This window comes from Meleagris gallopavo, chromosome Z (genome assembly GCF_905368555.1).
Source record: "Meleagris gallopavo chromosome Z, MGAL_WU_HG_1.1, whole genome shotgun sequence".
Classification (NCBI taxonomy): Eukaryota; Metazoa; Chordata; class Aves; order Galliformes; family Phasianidae; genus Meleagris; species Meleagris gallopavo.
This window is the reverse complement of record NC_139435.1, coordinates 62,477,259-62,505,055: the sequence shown is the minus strand read 5'-3', so window position 1 is coordinate 62,505,055 and position 27,797 is coordinate 62,477,259. Positions and strand designations below refer to the sequence as shown.

General features: G+C 36.3%; 1 protein-coding gene across 5 annotated transcripts in view; it reads right to left on the bottom strand.

Annotated features, from left to right (window-relative positions):
• Positions 1-1,624: 1,624 nt before the first annotated feature.
• Positions 1,625-27,797, bottom strand: part of APC (APC regulator of Wnt signaling pathway) — a 98,151-nt gene continuing 71,978 nt past the window's right edge. For 4 of the 5 annotated variants that reach the window (XM_085213662.1, XM_085213666.1, XM_085213663.1 and 1 more), the window contains 9 exons: positions 26,518-26,622; positions 22,651-22,773; positions 19,736-20,114; positions 18,639-18,734; positions 17,710-17,849; positions 16,761-16,838; positions 15,477-15,593; positions 14,232-14,446; positions 1,625-13,732 (listed from right to left, as the gene is read on the bottom strand). In XM_085213662.1, the coding sequence (XP_085069788.1) occupies positions 7,165-13,732; positions 14,232-14,446; positions 15,477-15,593; positions 16,761-16,838; positions 17,710-17,849; positions 18,639-18,734; positions 19,736-20,114; positions 22,651-22,773; positions 26,518-26,622 (7,821 nt within the window). In that variant the 3' untranslated portion in view covers positions 1,625-7,164. The remainder of the gene's footprint in view (positions 13,733-14,231; positions 14,447-15,476; positions 15,594-16,760; positions 16,839-17,709; positions 17,850-18,638; positions 18,735-19,735; positions 20,115-22,650; positions 22,774-26,517; positions 26,623-27,797) is intronic. The other variant, XM_085213665.1, reaches the window with a different exon arrangement.

Here is a 27,797-nt window from a genome sequence, read left to right as displayed (position 1 = left end):
GATTCTGTCTATTTAGCTGAGAACAGTAGAACCAACAAAATACCAAGAGAAAAATAGTGATTTCTATGCATCTCTAATTCCCCAATAATTGTAGTCCTCAGGTTTACATCCTCTTACTCAGTGTTCTGCTCTCATCTTGTAGAACACCTGAGAGCTACATAAAGTCAGTCTATAGGATAAAAAGATGCCATCGATCATCTACATATATGTGACACAATAATACAGTATTTGCACTGAGCTCATACATTTCACTTAAGCTAGGGGGTTTCTATTACTAAGAGCTTCAAAGTAAAATCGAACAGTTGAGTGTCAAATAATCACAGAAATGTAGGGACTGGAAGTGACCTCTGGAGAACATCTAGACCGACTCCAAATCCGATATGACTGTTTAACTGCACAATCATAGAAGGAACAGAAAGATACCAACCCCCTTTCATCATGCAATGAAATAAAAATAAATAAAAATCCCCCACATCCCCCTTCCCTCCCAGAAATAAAAATGGCATGTTTCTAGACATTAGTATTAGGGCTTTCTGTGATTCTTGGCAGCCTGGTCTAGTATTAAATGTGGAGGTTGGTGGCCCTACATGCGGCAGGGGGGTTGGAGATTCATGATCCTTGATGTCCTTTCAAACCCTGGCCATTCTGTGATTTTGTTTCTGGGCTTAATCTTTGCATCTACCTTCCTGCCCTTCCATACATCTGCCGTCACAGACCTTAGTTAAAGGTCTAAGATTCACAAGCAAAACCAAGTTCTGTTTATTGTATATCCAAGCTCCTTTGTCCTTTTCCCCTCACCCTAAGCGGTTATTTTGTACAGAATTGTTATGAAATGTAAACACTCAAAATCCTGTAGTTTTCAAAATCCCTACTGACATTAAGCTGCCTTTTCTACATTCTGACTATAAACTTCTCTTTCTGAATATAAATTAAGACCAATACGTGTGTATTTCTCTGGAACACTTCAAAAATAGGGGACCAACTAATCAGTCCAGAAATTAGAACTCACCTTCTGAACTACAGAGTTACAAGTATCAGGGAAAAACAAAACCAAACCAAACCAAACCAAACCAAAAAAAAAGTAACTCGGCAACAGAGCCTTTTTTTTTTTCCTTAAATGCTTCTAGTTGTATGTCAATCCTAGAGTGAATAGAAGAGTGCAGAACAAGCATATGTTTGTAAGTTCATGTTTGTGTGTGTGTGTTGGGAATCAGCAAATCTAGGTCCCCTAACAGTCTCCAGTCAGGGTTTAGATGCAGTAAGGAGGACTGAAATTAACTAAGCTAGAAGTCATAAATAAATAGGCTTTCTTGTGAACTTCTGGTAAAATAAGTGAGATGTTATGGAATTACACTGTGTCAGAAATAGATTTTGTGTAGTTTGTTTTAAAATGAAACATGGAAGAGAGAAGTCTATTGGTGAGGCGTGCATCTCCTTAAGCTTTTATCCACTTTAAAATGTGACTACTGCCAAAATAAAACTGCATGGTTTCTTAGACCATTAGTTCTGATATGCTTTGTCATCATCTTAACAGCAACTTTCTTCTTAAATAAAAACATATTTCTAGTACAGCAGACACCTAAGATTTAGTTACATCCAAGAAAAGAATTCCACTCTGACAAGGTGCAATCAGGAGGAAATTTTATATAACACCACCAGTAATAAGTTATGCATCGCAAGACTAAATTCAGAATTAGGATACTGTGAAGCAAAATACATCAGAATAATTGAAGAAATAATTCATTACAGAGATAAGAACAGTAATGCATCTCAGGCAGAAGCAAACAACAAAACTGAAGGAAAGATAATTGTGGGCTGAGTTCATCAAAGAGAAACAACATTCATAGGTGGGAAAAATGTATTTCATCTCAGAGGACAACAACTTATTTACTTGCAGAGAGCCATTTCAAGCTTTACACATCTTAATTCCCACCAAGAAGTAGGGCCCAAGAGATGCTCAGTTTGCATGTATGTCTTGAGCTAATAACTTTGGATGGAAGTGCATTTCACTGAGTGAACAAGCTCCCCCTACACCTTCATATCTTAATTGAAATTTCATGGCCACTCAAAAAAAAGAATGCTTTCACCAACAACAAAATTAGAATAATTTCCTTGACTCCCAGAAGTGGCAGAAATTTATAAATACAAGAATCTCCAACTGTGTGGAAATTCCTTAAGGAACAGATGACTTGCAAAACGAGGCTAGGGAGACATTACTCTGTCTTAGAATGGACAAACTGCACATCTGGTAAACAGGAAGTTGACAACAGAAAATGTAGATATTAAATACATACTTGGTATTGATCTGGGCATGACAAATTTAATGACACCTACGTGACTGTTGTGAACTCTTACGCTCTTCAGCACCACACCAAATCCCCTTGCACTTCCAATATGTAGCCAGATACAACACACAACCAACTTACATTCAGACTAAAAACTCAACCTTATCTACATTAACATTCTCTAAAACATGTTTACAGATAAAATCTGTTACTCTGCATATAGTAAACTATGAAGCAAGAATGACATTTCTATACGTGATTTAAAATGAAAAAAGTGGGGACATCTCTTTTGGTGATACTTAAAAGTGCAAAGGAGATGGCTGTGGTAGCAGCGAGTGAACACATTTGTGTGATGAGGTTAAGAAAGTCCTCAAAGGTCCAAGCATGCGAAGGAAGTCATGCTTCTTATGAATGGACACCTCACTTTTAATTCGTCCAAATCACACATCTCATCCAGAACAAAGCTGTCAGATAGGTGGATTAGGCTATGCACAGTGGTACAGCAAGTAGATGAAATTACATTTAGGTCGAAGTCTACACAGAAATGTTAGCAACATTTATGGTTCTCTGTACTATTTACTGGAAAGTTGAAAAGACATTTGGGAGGCATCTAGCAACAAAAGACTACAAGAGGATGTTAAAGTTCTCTTAAGCGTTCTTCTAGATCGTCCCTGTGAGTAGTACTCTCTTCATTAGGGACCGGATAAGATCTCTCCCCTTTTTGAGAGCCTTCTAGAAAACAGCTAGTTACAGTAAATCATTCTATTGGAAGGATTTAATATTGCATTTAATACTGCAAATTTTAAAATTATAATTTCACATATGGTACAAAAAATTATTTGGTAGTTTGTGATGAAGAAAGAATTATTTTCTACAAACATCATACTTCTGATGCTAACTGTCAGAATTTCCAGGGTAAAGGGACTTCCCTGGAACACAACATGTTTAAAAGTAAAGCGCTGTTAGGCCACTTAGCCAGAAATTTAAAATCAACAAGCTAAGAGTGCAAAACTTTAATTTGCTTCTGCCTTTTTTTATTTTTTGGTCTTTTAATTTTCCTTTTCGTCTCAAGAAGGGTTAACAGCTGTTCTGGAACTTGGTGTACTGGCTTACAATTGCAAGCAATGGTTTGATCCAATCTCCTTCCATCAGCTCTACTAGTTTTCTTCTTTTCTGCAGATTGTCTGATCTTGCACTGAGCAAATTCAGCATACTTAAACAGCTTCAGCCCTACTCCTTCCAACCAGTTCTGCTAGGTAAGAGCTGATCAGGTCAGATGAGTGCTATTGCTTACATTAGTTGTAAGTTAGTTTATTGAAGAACAGCATAATTGATTTCTTGTATTCTGAAGCCAACTCCCGCTTAAACAATATTCCAGTCTTGTCAGGAAATCCTGGCAAGGCCACGGGCTTTCAATTTTCAAGCTAGCAAATCTGACAGCTTTAAGAATTATCTATAAAGTTTTAAAGGAAAATATTCTGACAGAGGACTGTACATGAAAAATACATATAGGTAAGTTCCCATTTAAAGTTTGCAATATTTCGTCAGAAAAGCTTTCATAAAAATTTAGCAGTAACATTAATTGTGGCATATAGCAAGAAACTAGAATGAACGCACATTTTAAAAAGTAAAAAACTGCAGAGAAGACATGTTCCCACTTTTCACATAAAGAACACAAAGCTTTATTAAACTAAATAAAGGACAACTGCAGGTCTGCATTCCAATCACTAAAATTCTATCAAAATGTATATCCCCAAAAACCAGTAACATGAATCTTGGTTTCCTTAGCTCCTTGCTTTCCTTTGTTTTGCCTCAACACTGATGATCTCCTGGTTCATGCTGTGCCATCCTCATTAAAATAAAACCAAGGAGCAAGAGAAAACTTTAGCAGCATAAACCAAATCTAGCAACCATTAATCTAGACATTGTTAACAAAATACAAGACTAAATATACTTAATACAGCCATTTTCCATTTTTCTGATTTTATATTTCCAGGATTCATTTTTATAATTAAGCATAAAATCTAACTTTGTATCCTAATCACTAATATGAATCAAACATCATGTATGTCCTTAAATATTCTAAAAGTCTCTTAATGGATACTAAGCGTTTTAGATAAAGAATCAGAGAAATGCTTTGGGAAGGAATTTCAAAAGATCACGTAAGCATCTCTCTGCACAAAGGCAATGTGAAATACACTTAAGTCCATCCCCTTATGTTTCCTAATCTTCTTCTTAATACTTCTGTAATGGAAATGTAACAACTCCCATGGGAAGCATATTTTAGTGTTTCACTACCCTTAAACTTGGAAAGTTTATCTCATCTGTCTTTGCTACAAACGTAGGTTAGCTGATATTAAGAGAAACTTCCCAATTAAAAAGAAGTACCTCCTAGACTATCTAAAGAAGCTACTACAACTTTGAAATACATTCTGGTGTTTGATATGCATACAATTATTTATTGTTTCACCTCATGTTTTCATGTTCTTTAGATTACCTCAGTTACAAAACTGAAACTAGAATTTATTTATAGGGATTAAGTTTACCTTTAAATTCTTAGATAAAGGAGATGCAAAGCTGATATTAACTGACTATCCTGGGTAAAATGGTATATCTTCAGAATATTCTGTTCTACGTTATCAGTTAGAAAACATCACCAAAAAAAAAAAAAATCACATAATTTCTAATAAAGATGGTCTTCTATTTTAAACATAGAGTATTCTACTCCAACAGAAAGTCCTGACTTCATAACAAATCAGTCTGTCTCTATTTCATCTTGAAAAGTACAGTGATGTTCATATTAAAAGTTTTGTGAAGATACCACGTGCAAAATATTATGAATGCTAACATGCTGTCTGTTAAGAGCTACACCAACCAGGTGGTGTGGAAATGTAGCATGTCTTGAAACATCTGACAAGAGGCAAAAAATAAAACAAAAATAAAATACCACTTATTCAAAAAATTTGGATTTTTGGTATTGGCTTTTAACTTACAGCTGACAGTATCTCAATTCTGTTCAAAAACACTACAAGTCTTATTAGGAATTCAAGATAAAATTGATTAATCTTAATAGCAGATGAAGCACAAAAGCCACAGATGTGAAACACTGTAACAGTGTTAAGCCTACCATAATGTTACTCTATTTCAGCGCTACTTAAAATTAGGGCATCTTGAATCCTAAATACCAATTATTTAGAATGCTAACTTAAGAACAGTCCAGCTGACACAGAACAAAACGGAAGCAATTTTGTGGTTTCTTCAATCATGCACAAATGGTTCATGTTCTATTATCCCATCTTTCTACTTTAAATGAAATCTTATTTAAATTCAATCTATCTATATATTTGAAGCACTAATCTGTCTTTTCAGCATTGTTCTAACACAAACCATATTTGCATCAAAAAGGCTTGAGGCAGCAAAGGTCCTGGTTTGCATACAAAATCATTTTTCCACTACAACAAACTTTTTGTGATGAAATTCTTGTGGTATTTTTCCCTTTATAGTTTTTTAAAAAAATAAAATTGCATGAAGATTTCAAATAGAATTAAAATTTCATCTCACAGTAGTCACTATTTCACATTCTACATTATATCCCCAATTAAAAAAAAAAAAAAAGTTTTGATTTATAAATATCATTTTTATACATGTAATATTGTTTCAGTTTGCAGTGATGAAGCAATTATCCCGCTTGACTGCTTTCAATACCCTGCCTTTAGCCTTGTTATGCACCTGAGATGGGTGAAACTGTCTCCATTACAATTATATTACAGAAGACCTGAGGCCTGATCCTGCAACTGTTACAAACATCCTACAACAGCCATTTTCAGTCACTAAGAATGAATATTGAGGGTGCAAGATTCTCCTGCATCAGGCCATAAATGTAAGTGCATTATACATATTAAAAGGTGACATCTCAAAGTAAAATACTGTATTTTTACGTAATGCAAAAGTAACACACACGATTTACATACAGTAATAATTTATTCTGAAATGTTCATTTTAGTCTCTGTTGAGACATCACCCATGTCTCATTAATAAAGAGCAGCCATCTCACCTCAAATACCAGAATATACAACAAGTTACAGCATAGCAAAAAAGAAAAAAAAAATCTACCTACTTGGAGATGAAATCTAGTTCAGGTAAAATAATTTCGGTCAAGGTTTTACAGTTACACAGTTTTTCTTTTTTTCTATATAGCTTTTTTTTTTTTTTTTTCTTTTCCCCAGGGCATAAAGAAAGTGTAAATTGTTACACCATACCTATCTATGCACATTATGTGACCACAAACGTTATCGTTACTTCAGAAAATAACCATCAGTTCCATTCATGCAGAAAAGCAGGCTGGGAATGCTTGTTCAGCAGAAACAATATTACTGTGAATTTCACAGCCACATGATTAATTACTAGGTTAGATGGACTCACAAATACTAAAATTGAGTATATTTTTTTGCATAAATAATAGCAGTTCTTCCCTGATGTAATTTAGTTAGTCTGCAGTCTAGAAATGATTGATAAAGCAGTATGACTCCATCACCTCTATATGCAATGTTCAATGATTTCAAGACAAGCAATATTTAAGGATTATGGGATGGGATGCTAATTAAATACATGTTAAACATACTGTACAAATATACTTGCATTAGCAATTTTATTTCAAACTGTCAATCACATTTTCCTCCAAAATATCACCAGTGAAGACAAAGTATACTATCAAATATGGCTTCCAGAACAAGAACTCTCTAACAAGAATCAAACCTATTTACAAAAACAAACGAACAAACAAACAAAAAAATCAATCCCCATCATTTGAAGTTTCATTTGAAATAAAACTTCTAAGTAGCTGCTGTGTTTAATACATCAGTTTTATTTTTTGATGTATTTAAACAGAAGTCACCAGGTAAGAGCCAGAATGACGTTTGGGACTCTGAGTTCCACTGGAGTCTGTATTTTCAGACTTTGAGTCACGTTTCTTTGTGCTGTTATTTACTGGTGTTGGTATCTGTGATGGTCGAGCAGAACTATTGTCCACGCTACTCTTCCTGCGGCTTGGATTATAATTGAAAGGAGTTACTCTTGCTGCAACAGCACCAATCGGAGAGCTATGTTTGCTTGAACTACTGGAACTGAATGGTGTACGCTCGCTCACAGTACTTTCGTTATTTTCTGGTGCAGGAACAGGATTGGTCTGCAGAGGTTTTGTTTCATTGCCTTTCTTGTCTGGACTGTCCATCTGAAAGAAAGAGTTCAGACGATTTTCTAAACCAATGGTACGAACAGGAACACTTCCATTCCCTGGATTTTGTTTTTCTTGAATCTCTTTAGAATCTTTGCCATTCACAACCCCCTTCTCTGAAACACTGTCAATAACAGGAGGAGTATTTCCAGTTGGGGACCTTCCAGATCGAGGATTGTTAATTGGGCAGTCCTCAATCCTCACCCAAACATCCTCAGTCTTAGAGACAGCTGGTGCCATCTGATAGATTAGAGTTTTGGAATCAGAGCTACTTGTGGCACTCGAGGACGGATGCTGAGGATCACTCATTATTTGGGGGATTTCATTTTCTTTTATTTTTCTCCAAGTACCTTTTGCTGGTGCTTGGCTTTCTTTACTTTGCTTCTGTCCAGAAAGAGAACTTCCATGTTGCTTTTCATCTTCACTTTTTGCCTTCTCACTGGATTCTGAAGAAGCTGACAGAATTGAGGAAGAACTTCCAGTTCTTCTCCAAGTGCTTACACGAGGAAGTGATGAGGAATGCTTACTATGTTCACGTTTCCATGTTCCTGATCTGTTGATTGGCAATCTAGATGGACTCTCAGAATGAGAACGCGTTATATCATGACGTTTTGCTGGTCTCCCATCGTATTCTACAGAAGGGCTCAGATTAGGGGGTAATTTTCGCCAGCCACTAGTTTGGGCAGTTGAATGAGTGGATAAAGACATATCAGGAAGTGAGGGACTTAAAACTGGAGTCTGTAGTTGGGATCTCGTGGGAGAATCTGGTCTGGAAGGAGACAGAGATTCAAATGAAGCAGACTCTTCCAATTTACGTCTTAGAGTTGGGCTTGGAGCTTCTTTAATAAAAGTCGACTGGCGAACAAGAACAGGCCTCTCAGACCTGTCAGATTCACTTCCGCTAGATTTTGCTGATGACATTCTGGATAAGTCAGTCTTTTTGTTTGATGCACCGCTACCGAGAATTTGATTCAATCCTTTGGAAGCAGACTCACTTCTTGGAATGCTACTGGTATTCTTAGTTAAGGCAGTTTGCTTTGTAAGGTTTTGCTGGCTCATCTGCCTGCCTGGTGATGTATATGACATCCTACCTGAACTTGAAGATTTAGTTGAAGCTGTGCTAGGAGATGATGTTCTTGGCAACTGAGACAGTTTGTTGGGAGGACTTATACCATTTCTTCCTGGAGAAATTGAGTTTCGACCTGGAGATTGCAGAGGCCTGCTCAGTGGCTGCTGTTGAGGTCTAGAAGGAGTGGAGTCTCTAGATCCTGATCTAGAAGGTCCTTTACTTGATCCACTCTGGTTCAACCCTGACAGTTGCCTAGTTACAGGAGCTGGCTCAGGTTTTACTGATGACTTGACTCCTCTTGGGGAACTAGCTGAACTCTGGCCTTCACTGGGACTCTTGGAATTTGTGTTTTTGAATGGGGGGCCTTTTTTGGAAACAGGACTAGTACTTGAAGAACTATTTCGAACTCCTGGAATATGAATCATTGTCCTACCACGTGAAATTGAAGGCACACTTGTTTGTTGTGGTTGCTTTAATTGGTTTGAAACTTCTGAATTGGAGCGAGCTTTTCCTGTAATTATACTTTTATATACTCTTTTCCCTCCTTTGATTCCCTTACTTTCGGATTCTACTTTTTTAGATTCCAGCGTACTTTTCTCTCCTGGCTTGAGAATTCGTGGACCTTTATTACTAGTAAAAGGTTTCTCTTCTTGGTCCGGAGTAAGATGGAATGGTGATCCCAGAGAAATACCAGATTTTAATGAAAGAATAGAATCAGAGTCTGATGAAGCTTGTCTGGATAGTGATGCAGCAGCTGCAGCTTGATGTAGGCTACTAACTATAGAATTTGCACCTTCTTGTATAGCTTTCCAATCAAAGTTCTCTGAATCGGGTGAGAAACCATGTTCTGAATCTGGCCTCTGTATCTCTCTCAAATCCAGTGTTAAATCTTCCGCCAGCATACCACCTATATTTCTGGAATTACTTTTTTCACTTTCACTCTTTATTCTTGATGGTTTTTTCTTTTTAGGCATGGCAGAACTAATGCATTCCTGCAAAAGATCATCTTCTGAGTCAATACTTAGAGAACTCAGAGAACTATTTCTAGAGAAACATACTGGTGTATCTTCAACATGAAATGATTTAGGTGCATAACCAGAAGTCTGTGGTCTGTTTGATTCTATCTGTGAATCAGGAGCCTCAGTTCGCTTTACTGGTTCTTCTTCTTTGTTGTTATTGTTTTCTTGATCAATATCACTAAGGGAACTAAGAGATGAGTTGCGAGAAAAACAAACAGGTGTGTTTTCAATAGCAAAATTCTGCATCTTCTCATCCGTAGCTGCCCCTCTGTCTGGAATATCTTTATTTGGCTGACAGAAAGTTTTAGACTGGCTTCTGCTTGTTGGGTGTTTTTGGCTAACTTGTGTCCTACTACTTGGTTGCTGACTTGAAGGCTGTTCCATGTTAGGGCAGTCTTTAGTTTCTATTTCCTTTGCTTCTTTTCCTTTTCTTAATTCTGCCTTTTCCCTTGAAAGGTCAACATCATCATCATCAAAATCCAAAGAACTTAAGGAATCATTGCGTGAAAAACAATATGGAGTTCCCTCTATGGGTGTGTAATGGTGAGGAGAATCAAATGTAAAGCTTCCTCTTACACGCTCTTCATTATTTGAAAGTTTGTCATTAAAATCTCTAGAATTATTTTTAAGATTCTGTTTCTTTGCATCCTTGTTCTCTGGATAGCTTCTTTCATTATTAATTTGGCTTTTAGACTCCGTGTTTTTTCTTACACGTGCTCTATATTCACTATTTTGGGGAACAGGCTTTACTGGTGATGTTGGCTTCTTTTTCTCAACTTCTGATTGATTTTTGTTATTTAGAGATGTAGATGCTTGTTGGATTTGATCCATTATTTTCTTCACTCTAAAAGGTTTGTGACTTTTACCTTTCGGCATAGCTGAGTTAATGCACTCAGCCAGAATATCACCCTCTTCTGTTTTGTCATCATCCAGTCCTGGGCCAGTCACAGTTATGCTTTTTGCTCTCTGAGCATCATCTGTACTTCTACCTTCTGTAGGAATAGTGTCCCTCTTCTCAAATTCCCCTGACTCTGCCACTGTACCCACACTGTCTACATTGGCCAACTCATTTGGTGGTGATTCTATTGTGAGATCACTCAGAGATGTAGCTGTTGAAAAATTTATTGGTGTACCCTCAACACAATATACTCGTGGCATATCATCTCCCGGTGTAAAACTCACATGCTTTTGGGATTGCAATCGGCTTTGGGAAGGCAGAAGTTTATAAACAGGCAGCTGGCTTGGCTTTCTGGCTACAGGAGGAGGTATTTTTGGAGCAGATGCTTGAGAAGGCTTTTTGGCTTTACGTGAAGACTTTGTAGGCATTGCAGAAATAATACATTCTTCCAGTATTTCAATATCATCATCATCAGAATCATCCAGAATGTCTTTTTCTGCTTCAGAAGGCTTCTCTGCTTTATTCTCTTGGTTATCCTTTGTATCATCTGACTGTTCAGGCTCTGCTTCATTTCCATGTTCATTTTCATGTACAGGAGGCATTATTCTTAACTCTACATCTTTCTGTATAAATGGCTCATCAAGACTCAGAGCACTGAGGCTAGAAGAGCAAGAAAACCCATCTGGTGTACTTTCTGTGGCAAAATGTAATAGCGTATCAGCCTCTGGCAGTACCTGAACTCTCTGAACAGCTGCATTTACAGCTGCTTGTCTAGGACCAGGCTCTCTCTTTTCTGCACTAGGTACTTTACCTTTAACTACATCTCTTTTCACTTGAACTCCTTGAGCAGGGGGTGGTGTTTTACTTCTGCTTGGAGGCATTGTTTGTCCTGGGCTGTCTGGAAGATCACTTGGACTTATAATACCACTCACCATTCCACTGCAAGGCTCACTTTGAACTGAACTAGCAATTGAACGGCTTTCAAAACTATCCAGGGAACTTACAGAAGTACATCTGCTGAACATGAGAGGAGTTTCCTGTACATAATGTTCTGGTGGGCTTTTAGGAGTCTGTGCACCACTCTTTGAGGGAGATTTGGCACCTGAAGAAAATTCAACAGCTTTATGTCTGGAGGAATCAGAAGGTGATAAACTGGAAGCTGGAAGTCTACTGGATTTTGTTCTGATATGTTGTGATGTTGAAGTGATTTCATTCACTGCAGCTTCTGCAGATAGCGCCCCACTGTCTTCTTTCAGTTCTGCTATCTGCAGTGTATTATTAGTATCAGTCACACGTGTGGATTGATCACGCCCTATTTCATCTTCAGCTGATGACAAAGATGACAAAGAGCTACACCTTGAAAAACATATTGGTGTATCTTCCACACAGTAAGTTTGTATAGTTTCCTGATTAATAGAAGGAGTCTTACAGGAGGAAGACTTTTGAGCATGACCGCCTCTGCTCTGTGCAGAACTTGGGTGAAGCTGATTCTGCCTTTTTGAACCTGCTGAAGGGGCTGATGTGTTCCCACTGCTTGAGGAAATATGATCAGTTTTAGTGCTCTGCACTGAAGAAGTCTTTGAAAAAGTAAAAGACGGCTTCTGAGAAGAGGGAGGAACTTCTGTTGAATACTTCAGACTATAATCAATGGGCTGATCAACATTATGTTCCTCTTCATTGTACTTTATGCTGTAATTGGTCGGTCTGTCTTCCTCTTCATGCTGTTCCTCCTCAGAATAGCGTTCACTGTAGTTGGTTGGCTTATCATCATCATAATCGTCAACCTGGCACAAGGACTGATTTACTTTCTGATTGATTCCAAGAGTTGACCCTACTCTGTTCTGATCTGAACCATTGGATCCTCTTGATCTAAATGAAGAAACACAATCTTGCTGTCCAAAAGGTGACTGATATTTCATGTGTTTATCATCTCCACTTTCAGTGTACACAGGGAATGTTGCACTTTGGCTCCTTGACTGCCTCTGGTCGTTTTGTTTCATTTCATCATCTATTATATGCTTAGGCCTTGCCCATCTTTCATTCTGAGAAGGACTCTGCCTTCCAGAATTTAACTGTTCATCTGAATATTTAAGACTATAATTAATAGGAGTGTCTAGTTCTCCATCATTGTCATCCATGTGATTTGCACTATGTATCTTATGTGCCAAGTCAGCTGGATATTGCCCATAACTACAGAATTTACTTTCATCATCCTCAGAGTAAGATTCAATGGAAGGTTTCATTTGGCCTCTTTTACCATAGCCATCACTGCTGCTGACACTATTTAAGCTGTCATTTGATGCTCTCTTGTATTCCATTTTTGTGTAAGGCACAGGACATGGCCTGCTTGAATTCTCAGATTTTGGAAAGTATGTATTTGAGTGAGTATGGGCACTGGCTGCTCTCCTTGTGGTATTTCTGTCTTCTGTCAAACAGTGCATTTCAGAAGGGGAACTGGAACCTCTGTCTTCTTGTGGAATATGCATGCTTGTCACTTCTTCCATAACCTTGGCAATTTGAGCTGCAGCTGTAGAAATTTGCATTCCTACTCTCTTAGAGGAGTTTCCACTGTTCTCTGTAGCTGGATGATAGGCATTTAAACCTACTGCTCGATCTCTATCAAGACTTCTGTCTTTCTCAGATAGACAATTTTCTATGTTTCCTCTACTAGAAGAAGAGGATCCAGGCAATACTGTAGAATTTAAATATGGAGAAAGTACAGTCACGTTACCAGTACTAAAACTCTCTGTTCTGCATACCCCATCATCATGACGATTAGAGTCCAAAACATACTCACTGTATACATTCTGCTTATGTCTCTGCTTATTACGGTGAGATGCTTTTGGGCTTAAATTATCAATATTGTCAAAAGTCTCTGATAAATGTTGTGCATCTAATTCTGCTTCCAGTGCCTTTTGTTTTCTAACATGAAGAGATGGTAAGCTTGATCCTGGAGACATAATGTTAGCATCCTTATACTTTGCTGGCCTGTTTGCCATGAGATTTCTTAGAGCTGCAGCACTGCCCATTGCTATCATTTTGTGTTTCGAGTGAATGAGATTTTTGAGCATGCTGACTGCTCCCATGTCCCAAAGCGCCTCCTGATCCTTTGCATTTCGTGCAGAAAGATTCCACAGGGTTCCACATGCATTACTGACTATTGTCAAACTGTGTGACTTCAAGTGTTGTAACAAGGTTTGTAAGCAACTGTTCTCTCGCAAGATTTGCCTGATATTAAATAATTGAAAACAAAAATCATTAAGTGTCATTCGCAACAGATCAGAGACAAACAAACTAAAAACTTACTACACTGCAAGCCAGTTAATCCTTTACAAGGATAGTTACAATTATCCAGTGCAAATTTATCTTATTTTTCCTCTATTCCTATGGAATCTACCTAAATGCTAATCAAATACTACTATAAACACAAATTGTTCCTCCCACCCTACCCTCTCGAAAATATTTCTCCTTCCAAGGTGCTTCCTATGGCTGATAATGACTTACGAATCTTTTCTTTCCATGAAAAGACTCTAGTACTATTCATCATTTATAAGCAGCAGATATTAATCTGCTTATTTCTGTTATCTAAGTGGAATACCTGCTAATTAGTTACAAATTATTGTATTTTATATTACTCTACCTGCATTCATATTAAGATTCAGCATACAAACTGTGTTTTAAACATGCTTTTAGTACCCCTACATTTTTCCGGAAGTAGTATACACACCTGTGGTCCTCATTAGTAGCGATTAAGCTAGAAACATTTCTTAATATTCCTCCTCCACTTTCTATGATGGCAAGAGTGTTTGTTTGGCTCCGGTATGTCAGTGTACCAACTAGAAATGCAAGAGCACCATCAACAGCACATATATCAGCTTTGTTCTCAGTACAATGTGCTGACAGATTCCATAAGGCACTCAAGACACTTTTTAGGGTTGATTCCTAGGAAAATAACAAAGTGACAGGATTAGAAAAGTATTTCAACTACTGATCAAAAGTCCTCAAAAATACTGAAGTTAGCTAGAAGGAGTTTGTCACAAATCTCTTTCTAATTCTCAGTGATCCAAAGATGGACCAAGAATAAACTGAAGAAGTAATTCCCACTGAACCTGCAGGAATATAGCCTACTGATTTAAAAAAAAAAAAAAAAAAAAAAAAAAAAAGCCTCATTAATTCTAAATACATTTGCAAAGAAATAAAATTCACTGACCATGGAATTTGTTTTAGAATTTGTTTTTCCAGTTAGCAGCACGACTTGATTTTTGTTTGATTTTTGTTTGGATGGAATCTTGCTTGTATGCTAATGGCTGATATTTTCTTTCTATTTTCCTATATCTGCCTTTCTTATTTCTCTGGCTTTTCCTCACAAATATGAGTTACTTATGTTCCAGTTTCTGCTTTCTGGGCTGATTAACTTATCAACCAAGGCATACAGCCGTGCAGGCAAACTTTAGTTTGCTTCCCTCCTTCCCTCAGCAATAGATTTATTACTTGTCAGAAATTTTTTCAAGTATCAGCCACAGTACTTGCTAGCTGCCATAATGGTAAACTGGTTTGAAGACTAGCTGGCAGAGGGATGGAATATAATCTTGTCTGGATACCAAGAATATATCTAGAAAATGACAGAAGTGGAAGTTATCTACTCACTAAAATCAGAAAAGGTTTTATTAAACTGTAAAATTATAAGAAACAATGAAGCTGAAGAGCAAAAGCTGTCAACCGTCAAAAAATCAAATTACAGAAATACTACTAGTTTTGAGGTAATAGCATTATTTTATGATCTGATGCTCCATTAACTCAAAGCAATTCTATTTACCAATTCTAACAGAACTTTAGGTAACTTAAAACTCTGAAGTTACTTGAAACATTCTAAACATTTGACATACTGCTTATGTCAAAAAAGACCACAATACATTTATTTTGTGTAAATTAAATGTAATGCCTCAAAAATTTATCTCATAGGCATGAGTACCTTCTTAACTTCTAAAGCACATTCCATCAGTGCTTTCACACTCCCAACTTCTCGTAGTGTCTTTTTACTGTTAACATCTGCACGCCAGGACAAGTTCCTCAACACACTTGCAATGACCTGCAAAATAAGAAAAAAAAAAATGTTTTACTATATACGCTTACACACCTATATTTCATATATATATAAAAGCACATATAATGGTCTCAAGCTGTGTTGGAGGAGATTTAGACTGGACATTAGGAAGAATTTTTTCACAGGCAGGGTGGAACAGGCTGCGCAGGGAAGTGGTGGAGTCCCTGTCCTGACAGGTACCTAAGAGATGCGTGAAAGTGGCACTAAGGGATGTGGTTTAGTGATGATTATATGGTGTTACTTTGATTCTAAGATAATAGAATAGATAATATTGCTTACAATATTATATTAATTTCGTATTTAATAATTTAAAACAAGCTTCTACAACGAACAGTTGTGTGTTCTCAAGTCTCTGGATCATGCTGGGCACTTACTATGGACTTTATTTCAGGATATTTTTCTCTACAAAGCAGGAGCCATTGGAAGAGACACTCAGGTGTCACAACACTTTGCTGAAACTTAGGAAGTTTCACTAGGTGCTGCTGTGGAGAACAGGTATGTATGTACTAAGAGAACATCCTTGTGAAGTCAAATGTACATTCTCTTTTGAAGTAAAGCTTCTTTTACTATTATTCTGCTATTATTTACTTTCTACTATTGTAGGAAGAACCTCAGTATTGCACAAACCCTCAATCCATTAGCACTGTCACTAGCAAACTAAAGTACAGAATCCAGGACTGTTTAAACTTGTCTTGAAAACTAGACTTCCATCAACAGATCAGGGTCATAAAAGTTTTATAGCCCGTATGTTGGATATACTTTGGTGAAAAAACAGTATGATCCACAGGCAAGCATTTTACTACAAGAACTGTACTTCATAATTTGCAGAATGAATACAGGTACTAGGTTTGTTATGCAGATAAAACAACACAAGAACAACAATTACAGATGAAAAATCAGGCTACGATGAATGCTGCATATTTCAAAGAGAGAAACTAAGTGGGGAAAAAAAAAAAAGGGTTGTCTGTGAACATCATCTTTGTAACTTCACGACAAAGACAGAATTCAAGTACAAAAAGAAGTGACAGCAAGGCCAAGTAGAAGTAAATACTAAGGAAAGAGATCAGAACTACTGTCTTTCAAATTACTGTAGTGAAATGAAGTGCTGCAAATTAGTGGAAATAGACAAGTAATATTTAATCTTTCTGTTACCTGCTGTAAGTCTTCACTTTCAGACTTCAGTTGGGCTACAAGAGCTCTCATGCAGCCCTTCATTGAACATAATGTAGCCTGATAGGAATCAGAAGGAAATAGAAAAGATATAGTTTTATGACAAGATTAGGTGGCTTACTGGTGCATAATACCTTGATATTTTAAGCTGATCATCTCTGAAGTTCAAAAAAGCTTAGTAATATTTGTTTCCAATAACATGTATTTGGTCCACAACTACTGAAAGCTAATTCAGTTTCTATTCTTGAAAATCCAAAGTGGTAGAATTGTGATAAATTTTGTAATTTTTACAACAGGTCTAGGACCAGACCTGGAACATTACCAGTTAAGAAGCCTTCTTTTCTACACCTTGGATAAAATAATGGACCATCACAACATTTATGATATCTAAAAAACAGCTTTTAAAGCATATTTTTAAAGCATATATATTTAATATATATATTTTATACATATATATATATTTAAAGCATATATAAATGAGTGAAAAATGAGTGTAAGGCTTACATTAGAAATTGTCTGTAACAAAGTAGAATAAAAAATTCTTTACAAATTAATGATGTGTTAGAACTGTACTACTTGTCAGCTGGGCAGAAAATATATGAGGGCTACTCCAGAAGCAATGGCTTCTTTTTTATTATCTTGGCTCCGAGATTAGAGGCAGAAGTCAGTAGCATGCCAGTAGAGGTTGAACATTCCCTCCAATATTCTGTTACACGTTGCTGACGTCCGACAGATGGCAGCAGAGGAATAGTCTGACAAAATGGAGTCTGACATGGAAGTGTTTATGAAGCAAAACTGCAGGTGTTGTTTTTGTTTGAAATTTTCCCTGGAGCCTAAATCCAATATCTTATCACAAAGATTTCTTCACCTGTCTGAGAGCTGCAATTCAAACACAGCTACCAACTGAAATTATTGTATGTTTGATTCTTACCTTGTTTGCTACATCTCCAAAAGTCAGGTTTGTCAGAGCCATTCCAGCATACCTTCTCAATGTGACACTATAATGGTCATTTGTAAGCCCATACATTTCGCAGTCCACTTGCAGCAGTTCAGCAATGGCTTGCAAACCTCCTTAGAAGCCAAATAAACAAACAAAAAAAGCCAACAAATTTCAATCTTGATATCAAGAATGCCATAACATCTTAAACATCTGAAAAATGGAAGGCTCTGAAAATAAAATACACTTCTAAATACATGACTCTAGATCTCAAATTCTATATTTTGTACAAGCTGAAAGGTTTGGTAACATGGCACTGAGATCTGAGGGGGGGAACTGGGAACAGAAGTATTTATGAAGAAGAAAAATACTTATCTTTTAATTTCAGCTAAAGTTGCAACTATGATATCATACCAGTAACACAAAAGGTTATATAAATATGTAAATCTGGCAATTATCAATTAATCATTATTACTTAATGTTATCTTCTGAGGAAAAAGTACACAGAATATTTTCACACAGACATTGCAAAGGAAACCTCCACACACAGAACTGATTGAGCATGGATAAATAAATCCAGGCTGCTGAACAGGAATCTACTTACACAACAGATACTTCAGAAAGTGGCTTCCACTGTAAGGACAGTGCTTCTAAAAGTCACAAGAACTTCCATGATAATAATACTCTTCCAATACTCAGGGTTCATGTCAAATAAAAACGTAACTTGAAAGATAACCTGTCCACTGGGTGATGGACTAGTTAATGTAATCTGCATTAAAGACTTTGAGGTCACAAATGATTTGCTTCAACCAAAGGCAGAACAAAGTCACTGAAGTATTCTCTGAAGTAATCCTTACAAGCAATGAGTGTCAGCATTTCTAGCAAGCTTTTCAATAAAGTCAGATAAAAGTATTTGGTCTTACCAAGCTCATTCATAGCATGCCTGTGTTCTTCATCAAACGAAAGTTTCATTAAAACACACACTGCAGGACAGATCTGATGATCAACTGGTGCAGGCACTGATCCAGAAATAGGTAGCAGTTAGTATTTTCTAAGTGTATACAAATCATAAGATTTTCAAAAAGAATCAGAACTTAAAGAGAAATCAATTGTGATTTTGTTTGGATTTTGTTTCTTCCTTTTAAACCACAAACAAACAAATACTTAGGAACATTGCTAATAAATGTGTATACATAAAATGCCTGAATAAATCTATATATGGTCAAGAAGACACACATGTACTAGAAATATAGTTGGTCCAGAAAAACGAAGTTAGAGAGAAACAATGTATGCATTACATAAGGTAACTTCTGGTAAAATAAACAAACAAACAAATTAAAAAACCCCACCAAAAACAACAGTAACAACAACAAAAACCTCATTAGTTTTGAAAAACAAAAAATTTACTGAAAATAAATCAGTAAGGTTAAGTATTCCAGCAGCATTAAATAATGCAGCATCTAAAATGAATCTGTTTCTTTGGGTATTAAGTTCTGAGAGAACTGCTACTACTATGGTATTTTAATACTGAAATAGTTTCATGTACAGCATTAAAAATAATAATTCACATAATATTGCCTAGAATGAGACTTTTTTAAACTCTCCTAAACGAAATGTGTATCTCCTGAATACATCTGAATGAAGAACAGTTTGAGATTATTTATTTATTTAGATGCACTGCATTATGCACTGACATGTAAAATAGCACTAAGAAGAAATTTACTCTTAATTCACAGATCATCAACATAAAACACTGGGGTTATTACTCGGAATGCATCTGAAAGTCTTATCATTTAAAGAAAGACTTTATAAATAGAGTTTCATATCCATAATAGATGATACTTCCTAATGCTACCTCAACTTAAAAAGCCTACTTATACATACATGCAGTTGCACATATTATATATGCTGATACCCAAACATTTCACAAACCTTACATACATTTACCAAGAAGTTAAAGTCAGTTGTATTTTTTGTAAACTCACTGTTTATCAAAATTTATAAAGCTGGAAGAACGTACTTGGGTTTTTGTCTTGGTCCATGCCTTGTTCATGTGCTTCCTGCCATTCCCAACATGTTTCACAGTAAGCACGGATCTGCTCCAAAAGATGGAGCACGCGGATTTCCCGTCTGCCTCGCTTATCATCGGGCTGGGAGTGAATGATGTTATGTAGCGCTGCACTGGCTCTGGCACGGGCCTCCTTACTACCACGAGAGTTCCCTAACAAGACAGAGTCTTTATCGTTGCCATGTAAAAGCTGAATGAGAAGGGGAAGACATCCAGACTGACGCATAGCTATGCAGCTGTCTTGAGAGCTAGACATTGCTAGCAATGTTCTTGACATGTCATCTTTATCATGAGTACCAAGCATTGATAACAATGAGTACACCATTTCCACCTGTAGGTCAAATGATTTTAAAAATAGAGTTATATGTTAAAACTACATTGTAAAATAAGCTTAAATGAAATCTGAATGGAACACATGAGGAAAACAACCCACAACAAACAATTGATTTAATGGTGCAAGACCTGTGCTATTTAGAAATAATTAAGTACTATTACTACTTCACCATCTGTGACCCTAATAAATCTCACTTTGTGGTTAAATAGCTAGAACAAGATGGCGGTAACTGTAGGCAGCTGTATTAGTCTGCAAGAATAATGGTGAAGACTTCTAAGTTTCCGCTGCACAAAATGATTAAATAAACAATCATGAAAATATATTACTTTGAAAATGTAAAATATATTTAAAATTAACTCTATCTTAAAAAAGTAAGTTCTGTATGAATTGCACTTCCACGTAGAAATGCTATTCCGTGAAAATTTCTTATGTTGGCATTAAAAAAAGTATCAAGACAGGGTAAGAGTGAATATATGAATTTCTGCTTTATGTTGTAGTAAAATATCTTGCATCCACATATCCTCAAGTTTTCACTTAAAACTGTTTCAAATTAACCAACCATTTTTTGTTACGAGTGACTTGCATATGGACCAGGTTACTTACAGCAAAAGCAAAACTGGAAAATTAAGTTAAAACTTTCTTGAAATTTACCAAAGTAAAATCAGAGAAGGAAACAAATGCTCATTTACTACATATCATCTGAGTACAAAGCCAGTTCCAGAATTAAATGAAGCCGTATAAACCGAACTGTACACATTTAACTCAAAAAAACAAACTTTCACATTAAAAAATATGTTTGATTCTTCAGGGATTTCTTTGTTGATCTGTGGTCAACGTATGATCTGATTTGTCTTTCCCATTCTGTTTTCTTCGTTAGTAGATTTACATTGAGAATTGCATTTGGTTCCTTCAGTGAACTTTTAGTAGAATAACATAGTGTAGAAGATGGTAGAGATATTATCTAGAACTCCTAAACTCTATCTGAACTCCTAAAGCCAAGATAAACAGGAAAATTCAATATCACAGCACAACATAAAGAAACTATCAAAGGGAACTGTGGGCATTTCTTTAGAATGTATTAACAAAGAAATGACACTCGAATTCTAGACCAAGTTTTCTACAAAAAGTCAGATTTTTGAACTAGCTAGTAGACGAATGAATGATTTTGTTTCTTCCTAAAAGATTCTAATGTATCTGGGGTAAGTAAAAATACGTAGTTATACAAAAATTCTATGGCAGTGAATAGACTAAGCAGCAAATCTGCTAACGTGTGTCTCCTAAAATACCATAGGACTGCTCGAACAATAGAAGTTTTGATGTCTGTGAAACTGTGAAACATGCAAAATCCACTGAATAATCTTGGAGCCTAACTTATAACAACCTAGCACCCTGATTTGGAAATTCTTGGACTGGAAAAATTCATATGCAGTATTAAAACAAACTGCTTGGATTCATAAAAGACAGTGACTTTAATCTGCTTTATGTATGCCTTTTTACAGGTATTTCAAGTGGTAGCTTTAATCCACAATAATTTAGATTTGAAGTCAAGAGAAAAAAGCTGAAGAAACCACCAAAATCTGACCTCCAAGTTGTGGCAAAGGCAGTATAGGAAAAACCATGAAATGTTTTTCTCTCTCTCCTTCCCTGTATACACACATTGCACGTAAAGACTACTTCTGCATCTGAAAATGCACTGCTCTATTTAGAATCTGTACCATGTGTTCATGTGTATCAGTACTAAGTTATTCTTATCCTACAGCACACTAAGTTCAATCTATTTCTTTGCATGTATTTTTTTTTACATTTTCCATGCATTCAGAGTTCTCCACCTGTCTGCAGCTTCAGGAAATTCTACAGTTTGCAGTGAAAACCTGTTAATCAACTAACCAACATCACATCCGTTTGTGGCATGCATACAGTGCAAGACAGAAGTTCCAACATTACAGCAACATATTAAAGGCCCAAAGTAATCAATATGATGTCAAGACAAATGGCTCATGGAAGACAGGGCTCAGTACCCTGCCCATAGTATTGCTGAGTCCAGAGGCAATACAAACTCCAGTGTTTCATAAACTTCTGCGTTACAAATTTTTTCCATCTCTTTTTCATGCTGCACATATACTTCTGAACACATTCTGTTGCAAATAGACACCACTGTGAATGTTATATATAACTTCTTAAAATTTTTGGTCTAATTCCTTAGCAATTGCTGTGTTTTGTGAATTTGGTCCCTGAAAAGTATTTCAAGAACTGAATTTAAAAGTTTCCATCATGGAGTACAAATCAACAACATGGAGTTTTTAAATACTCTAGGAACTTCTAGCAATTGCTTCTACCATACTGTAGTAACTTTTAATTAATTGTCAACAAGTAAAAAAAAAAGTAATTCTGTGCATATATATAAAAGCTAGAAAATATTGTTAAATTATATCTCCAAAAAATTACTACATGTGAATAGATTATTCAGCTATTATTAGTACTACTGCCAGAAACAATGAGGTTATTGTATTAGTAAAAATGTAGCATTAGCGACCTGTGGTTTGTAATCTTCGGTTACCTTGGTACCCAGATGACTTGTCAGTCTGCGAGGTACAGAGTAGTTATTACTAGAGCTCATTACACTGGCTGTCTCGTGGTCCATTCGAGCAGCAGAACCCTACAAATTAAAACAATTCAATACAGTACAAAGTCTAACTGAATTAACAACTATTGTCTAATTGCATTCCGTTTCAGCATTAAATCATGAAATCATAAAAAGCAGTTACGAATTCTCAATACATTTTGGTCCTTGCCGCCCTGACACTGCGTAGATGTCAGTGTTAAGCTGGACTTCATTACAACTTCTTCCAAAACCCACTCTCAACAGGGTTCTATTTTCAATGGAATTCACAGAATCACTGAATGACCTGGGTTGACAAGGACCACAATGATCATCTAGTTTCAAACCCCTGCTATAAGCAGATCGCTAACCACCAGACCAGGCTGCCCAAAGCCACATCCAGCCTGGCCTTGAATGTCTCCAGGGATGGGACATCCACAGCCTCTTTGGACAACCTATTCCAGTGCGTCACCACCCTCTGTGTGAAGAATTTCCTCCTGATATCTAACCTAAACCTCCCCCGTCTCAGTTTAAAACCACTCTCCCTTGTCCTATCACTATCCATCCTCGTAAACAGCTGTTCCCCTCCTATTTATATGCTCCTTCAAGTACTGGAAGGCCACAATGAGGTCTTCCTGGAGCCTTCTCTTCTCCAAGCTAATCAAGCCCAGTTCCCTCAACCTTTCCTCCAAAGAGAGGTGCTCCAGCCCTCTGATCATGTTAATGGCCTTCCTCTGGAACTGTTCCAAGAGCTCTTTGTGTGCTGGGGCCCCAGGCCTGGAAGCAGTGCTCCAGATGGGGCCTCACAAGAGCCGAGTAGAGGGGGACAATCACCTCCCTCTCCCTGCTGGCCACCGCTTTTTTAATGCAGCCCAGAACACAGTTGGCCTTCTGGGCTGCAAGCGCACACTGCTGGCTCATGTCCAGCTTCTCCTCTACCACGACTCCCAAGTCCTTCTTTGCAGGGCTGCTCTCAAGGAGGTCTTCGCCCAGTTTGTACGAACACCTGGGACTGCCCCAGCAATTCATTTATAATTCATTTATAATCTCTATGTTCATTGAAAAAAAGGAGGATTTTGCAACAAGCTGAATTAAGATTTTAAGGAGTGAAAAAATGTTGACCCTACATTTATGTCAGATTACATATTGTGTAAGACTGTACATACATCTCTATAACACAATCAGATAAGCAAGAACTGACAAGATAAGAGATTCACCTGGACAAGGATTAACCATACTTAAATTTGCCTATAAAAAACAAATTATAAATGGATTAAACTGTTTTATTTTTTAATAAAAAGCTATAAAATGATGATACAATTTCCTGCAATTTTCCTAAAAATTATAATGGATAGCATGTCCCTGTCCGGTAGCAAGACCTCTTATTAGCATAGTTGCCCTTTCAATCTATTTTGTGTATTTACATTTTTTCTTTCTCATCGTCGCTATCTCTTTTCTTTATTTCTTTGTCTTCGCTGTTGCTCTTTCTTTGTCTCTTCTTCCTACTTGTGAAGTTTCCTGATGCCACTCCTTCCTCACTCGGTTTGGGAAACTAAAATAAGTATTTGAGTAGCCAGCACTTTAAGAGAATAGTGTTCTATTTACTTCACTTCTGTACTGGTGAAATTCATCTTCTATTGCAACTGAGAAGAATGCTTTACAAGATCTAAGTCTTCTCAAGCCCAGATCTCTTCCCTGTACAAAAGGAATGTCGTTTTCCCTCTAACATAAGGAAGAAATTTTTCTAAAAGTTCTTCATTTGTAATGCATACTTAGGTGAGTATGTTACCCACCATGAGGAAAACAGATGTTGATCAATATTTATTTGGAATCATGTTTGCTCTTTCAATGTTATACCCCTCTCCCCTCCACCCAGATAAATTTCAAAAGTTGAAAAATTACTTTATATTCTGTTTTTAAACACTAACTGTGAAGGAATCACAAAAGCTTCATAAGCATAAAGAATCATACATATTAGAGGACCATGTTAGTGACATCTAAAAAGTTACGCAAAAAAATAACAATTTTAAAGCATGTTTTAAAGTCATGTTTTAACAAGACTTGATTGATAGAAAAAAAGTACCAAGCATTTTCTCTGCTTTGTGGCACATTTTCTTCCTGAAGTAGGCAACCTAGCTGATTTCCTTCATAAAGCTTGCAAAATAACGGGAAGCAAAAATTTAACTTCAGTGCCAAAACAGTATAATGGAAGAGAAGACAGTTGGAAGACGGTACACAAAAGGACATGACTGAATCCTGAAAATTCCCAGCTTCAATTGGCAGTGTTTCAAGTAACATCGATTATATGACTAAAAAATAACTGGACCTAAATAATTTGGTTTAAATTTCTTGCGTTCTACTAGTAGTGACTGCTCAACAGAACAAAATACATTGAGCTGATTTATCAGAAATAAACATGCACAATCTATTAAGCCTCCTCTCTGTGGACTTGTACTGGAAGTAAATAATCTCCAGATGTCTCTTAGAATACAGATTCAGATCCCTGTTTCTATCATCCTCCAGAAGGAAAGGATATATGTTTTAAACATTTTTAAGAAGCAAAGTTGAAAATTGCTAAAATAACAAACACAGGACCTCAAATGAAGAATGAATGAATCCTCCACTTGAAAAAGTCTGCTAGAATATGACAATCCATTCTTCCTTCCTTCCCTGTGAAGTATTTGTTCCCCAAAATAACTCCCGATTCACGCAATAAAGATTGATGATGCACCCACATTGCATCAATTATTTAAATACATTATGCTTTCAACCTCCAAGTTGCGCTGAACTATTTCTTTTCTCCAAACAATAACACTGTCCTAAGAATGAGAGCCAAAGCCCCAACCAATTGCTCAGAGATCGCTGACAGAAGTTAATTCTAAATGGTTATCAAATATATTTCAAAGGCAAAAATATGACATATGCTTAATGTTCAATCAGATGAAGTATTCTAGCCAAGGCAAAATTTATATTCTTTCTGGTAAATCTTGTACAGAATACTTTCAGAAGGAGTTAAGTAATTCTATTTCTCTACAGTAGCAAAAATATTTTGCATATGAATTCAACTACTAAACTTCAAGGGCAAAGTCCAAAAATCCAAATTACTATTGGGAATGTCTCACCTACAGTTAGAAATTATGAAGTGAATGAACATTACTGCATGATAAATAAATATTTTTATCCACTGAAGCAAGCCATACATTTTGATAGTTCTTTTAAAAATACAAAAAATTTAACACAACCCTAAAAATAATTCTTGACATGTATTTCACTAATAAAAGGAACAGCAGTGATTGACCATTGAGAAGCATTTAAACAACTCTTCAGGATGCTTTCAGATTATTTCATGGATACTACTGTTTCAAAGCATTATCTAAAATAGTATTAAAGAAACTAATGATAAGCTTGCCATTTAATTCTTCTATTTAAAATCACTGATGCTATAATGATCACTTCTAATGTAAAAATTGAACCATTTTTCATAATTAAATCATACTGCTATTGTTAAAGTTCAGCTACAATAAAATAGTCTATAGTCACTTTTGTTACATTTTTTCTTAGCATTAGGCAAATTAATTATTTTAACCAAAGAAAACCATTCCCTGTATTATGGAATGCTTATATTTCATCCTATAAAAAACATTTCCTTCCACCAAATACAATAAATTACTCAGTTCTAGATGCAATGAAGAAATTCATAAATCTTTTTAAAATATGCAGGCATGCAAACACTGTAACGTATATAAAAACACGTAACTGTGCATTTCCAGAATACATCAATAAACAGAACAATCAATTTACCTGACCAGTATTGCTAGTTGACATACTGATTTCTGGTGCTCCTTGACCTTCGCTCTGCCTCTCTGTATCATGGGAACCTGCATCATGCTTCCCTTGAGGTGCTCTCTGCCAATGTAACAGTTTATGAAATCATGAAGAGAAATTTAATACGCAAGCATTCAGTGCCCTCTAGACTGTGAATTAACAATGCTGCATCTTCACAAAATCACAAGATGTTATTTTGTATTTCATGTCACTTGCTTCAATAATTAACAGCTGAGACTGATTGTCTTAGAAAAACTGCAAGATAAAAGTAAAGCATGTCCTCTGAGGATTACAGCCCTCCAAGACAAAGGATTTGCAGTGAGACACAGAAACATCATTCTCCACCAGCTGTGCTCATGTTGCTATCAGAAATGTAACAGAATTGGAGCACACAGCTGTCTTCCCTGCACTGTCACGTGACCTGTGCATATACTAGAGACCACAGCTAGCAAGTTCAATTAAGCTTACACTGTAAGACAAACAATTTCTGCGTGAAAAGAAGGTCAACCTAAATTTTAACAGCAAACACTGCAGAAATAACTAGCTTGATACCCATGAAATTTATATAGATCTCCCACCAGGATATATCAGCAAATCAACACCAAAACCAGGCCTTTAAATACAGTTCCTTTAAAAAGCAAACAGAATAATTGAGCTTTGTTCAGTATGCGAAGTATCCAACATCACCCACTAGCATGTTTAGCATGTTCTGGTTTTTCAAAATGGCACATAAGCCTGCTCTTAATGAAATCTGGAGTTGAAAAGGCATTGCCTTACCTCAGAAACAAGATTCTTTTCATAAAATTAGTTTTGATATCAAAGCACCTTGTTTAGTCTCAGAGGCTACTACCATACATATATTCCTTTCATTTGTTTAAATAAATTTCTTATATTAAATTCAGTTACTACAGGGTCCTAAAATGTTTTTGGGCAGTACAGTCTGCAGTTTGCCATGCTTTATGGAAACTTCTCTTTAATTTTTAGCAAAAACGTACTTTTCTTCAATATGCACACACTGAAACTTTTTCAGTTACCTAAAAAATGTTAGCTTCCTTAGGCATGTGGTAATCAAACATAGACAGTATCACCAGTATGCCCCTTAATTTGTTCACACAGACACTAGTGTATGAAACCCAGAAAATATTTAACACTAAACAGTAGTAGAAGCCAGTAATTAACTAACTAAATGTTTAAGACAAACATTAAAAAATGACATATACATCCAATGAACTAATGGAAGAAGACTTGTCAAAGAA